The sequence below is a fragment of the Morone saxatilis genome, unplaced genomic scaffold (assembly GCF_004916995.1).
Source record: "Morone saxatilis isolate NCDOM2014 unplaced genomic scaffold, NCSU_SB_2.0 Contig11, whole genome shotgun sequence".
Classification (NCBI taxonomy): domain Eukaryota; kingdom Metazoa; phylum Chordata; class Actinopteri; family Moronidae; genus Morone; species Morone saxatilis.
In genome coordinates, this window is record NW_023339663.1 from 5990571 (window position 1) to 5993595 (window position 3025).

Consider the following 3025-nt stretch of genomic DNA (forward strand, 5'->3'; position numbering starts at 1 on the left):
TATTTTTTTTTATATATATATTTTTATATATATAAAAAAAATATAAAAATAATATTTTTTTTTTTTTGTGCAGCTCTCAGGGCGGCATGTGGGATAAGAACTATCTAGAGACACTGAATATTAGATGGTCACTTCCAGTTAACCAAATGCTGCTTTGCTTCTTGTTTGCAGGTACGAACACTGTTTGTCAGTGGCCTTCCAGTCGATATCAAACCCCGGGAACTTTACCTTCTCTTCAGACCTTTTAAGGTAAGTTACAACATGATGTATTCCTAAGGAGGGTCTTGGGCTTTTGAGGTATATAAATGGATTAGACTAGACTTCCTACCCTCCTTAGATATAAAGCTGCTGCTGGGTGCCAGGTGCTGAAAATGAGTCATGAAAAGTGTTTCTGAAATGAATATCTGCACACAGAGGACAACTTTTTTAAAACATTTTATTAAAGTATTGAGGAAGCAACTGCAATCCAGTGTACAGGTAGTCTTTTTAACCCCCTTTTTATGATGCAGTAATATTACTGCCTGTAGCATTTGATGCTTCAGCTCACACAGAAAGTTTTATCTGTGCTCCTTTTTTTTTGTTTGTCATTTAATCAAACAATCCCCCTGTTAATGGAAGTCCAGATATTTGCATATATGGAAATGAGGCCACATCATTGTTTGTCCATTGCTGTTTTTTGACTGGACTCCGGTTCCATAAACACCCCTCCCACCCGTGTCCTAACTAACCAAATTGGAAGTGGTATCCCTCGCACATGGATGATCTCATGGAATGTGTAAATGAGTAGCCCTCGCGATTGGCCAACGAACCCTCTCCGTGACCCAGCTCGCCCACCGTGTAGGGAAATTTTTATTTCCCCTCGTAACATTCATGGATTATGAAACCACTGAAATGTTTTGTTTTCATAATTCACTGTTAACACTTTTTGTCTTTTTTTTGCCCCATCAGTAGGCAAACACAGCCCACTGTGGAAATATGGTTAAATCTGATTCCTTGAACGTTTACATTCAAATTAACCATTTTTTATTTAGAGAAACCTTTTTTTAAAATGGACTGTTCTACTTTTGTTTTTCAACTCTGTACTACTGAAGCTAAACCTGGTTTGGATTGTTGCTAAGGATTTATCACAGCCAGTGAAAGTTGCTTAATTTTCCATAGTTGTAAATCAGGATCAGGAGAGATCCCATCTATCAATACTATGGTCAGGCAAAATTCCCCTTCGTTTCGCAGGAATTTGCTCCTGCTTTAACCAACCCTTGTGCTGTTTTTAACTTGGTTTAAAATCAGTGGCTTTATTTGGAAATCATGCTCAATCTGTTTTTAAAACAAAAGAGAAAAGCTTCACATATCTGATAACATGTGCTTTCTCCCTTTTTAAACTAAACATGATCTTCATTTTAGCATTGAGGATAAAATCATCTTTATTGAAAGCTGCATTTGTTGGAAATGTGCATGTTTTGCCTTATTTTACCATAACAAATGCAATACTGCCACTAAAGGATCCGTGGTGGCCTGCTCTCAAGCTCAAAGTGAAGGTGCACACAAGCAGGTTACTCCTGATATAGCGAGAAGTGTTCATGCCTGACTTGCTGCATGTGACTCCTGGGTGGATAATTGGCTATCTTTCTTCCCTGCAGGGTTATGAAGGGTCACTGATTAAGTTAACATCAAAACAGGTGAGATGCCTTCCATCAGTGGTAGGAACTGCTTTTAATTCTATACTAAAATACTAAACAAATGGCGAGGCAGTGTTGGCTCTCTGTAATTTCAACATTGGTTCAAAATAAAAATAAAAATGTGTTCTTTTCTTGCTGATTTCCTACAGCATGAATATTATGATTTTAAGATAATCACTGATATTTAACAAAAATGCAGCCTCTTCTTGCATGTTAACATGATCCTCCTGTTGGTCTCGATTGTCACAGTGTGTTTCTTCCCTTTTTACCTTCCAGCCTGTCGGGTTTGTAACCTTTGACAGTCGCTCTGGAGCTGAAGCTGCAAAAAATGCACTAAATGTAAGCATAGTTTTATTTATTTCCCCTGTTTGATTTTCCCCTTTTTTTAAAAAAAAAAATGTTTCTTTGTATTTCTTAGATTTGTTATAACCTTGCTTAAACCTAGAAAAAAGTAAGTGATTGGGAGTCTGAAAAATTCTTCTTTCCCATTTAAAATTTCTCAAAGCCAACCCATTTTGTCTTTTATAATTCAATGGCAGGGCCATTTTTGGAAAGAGGCCAGAATCCCGTAGCCTTACGGTAGTTTACTTTGACCTTGATACACACCCCTTCTTAGTCTGGTATAGCTTTCCTTATTTTGCATATCACTGCTTTACTGTAATACTTGTTCTATAGCCACATTTTGTAGTGTTATTTGGACACATCTTCAGTAGTGTAACCTCCTTATTTTGTCACCCAGTAGCCCACATTGGCAGTATCTAACACTTCTCTCTCATAGCCTAGCCTTCCTTATGAGCATCACCTCTTAGATACACCAGCAGTCACACACACAGACACACACATACACCAAAATACTACTCACCTGCATGTGGGCACAACGCTTAGGGCACAAGAACACAAGCAGGGTTATTCCACCTAAAAGGAATTACACTCAAAGTCTCCATCGGCCCTTTTCCTCGTCTCTCCTCCTGGCTCGTGCGATGGGGTGAACTCCTCCTCCAGTTGCCTGTGCTCTTGATTTTGTCATGAGGAAAAAGAGATGCAAGCATGTTGAAATATTTCAGGAGTGTATCCTTCAGTCTGCCCCTTTTTCAAGGTCTTGAAGACCTTTTTTTTTTTTTTTACGAGCAGCTTTAGTTCAGTGAAAGCAGTCAGGTGGAGGAGGGTGTTTTAACATCCCACAGGAGGACAAGGACAGTGTTTGGCTCAGGGAAAGCTTGAAGGATACATCCTGAGTATTGAAGCATGGCTTTAGGAAAGGAGGCCATGTGAGACTACTGAGCTACAGCCCCTCAAACTCAGCCCACCTCCCTTACGATACTATGTCCCCCTCCTCCCCTCCTCCATCT

General features: G+C 39.3%; 1 protein-coding gene across 2 annotated transcripts in view; it reads left to right on the top strand.

The window, feature by feature from the left end:
* Nucleotides 1–3025, top strand: part of LOC118320775 (RNA-binding protein with multiple splicing 2) — a gene marked incomplete in the record, with an annotated part of 10540 nt that overhangs the window by 3295 nt on the left and 4220 nt on the right. For both annotated transcript variants that reach the window (XM_035651860.1, XM_035651861.1), the window contains 3 exon segments: nucleotides 172–249; nucleotides 1638–1676; nucleotides 1953–2015. In XM_035651860.1, coding sequence (XP_035507753.1) covers nucleotides 172–249; nucleotides 1638–1676; nucleotides 1953–2015 — 180 coding nt within the window.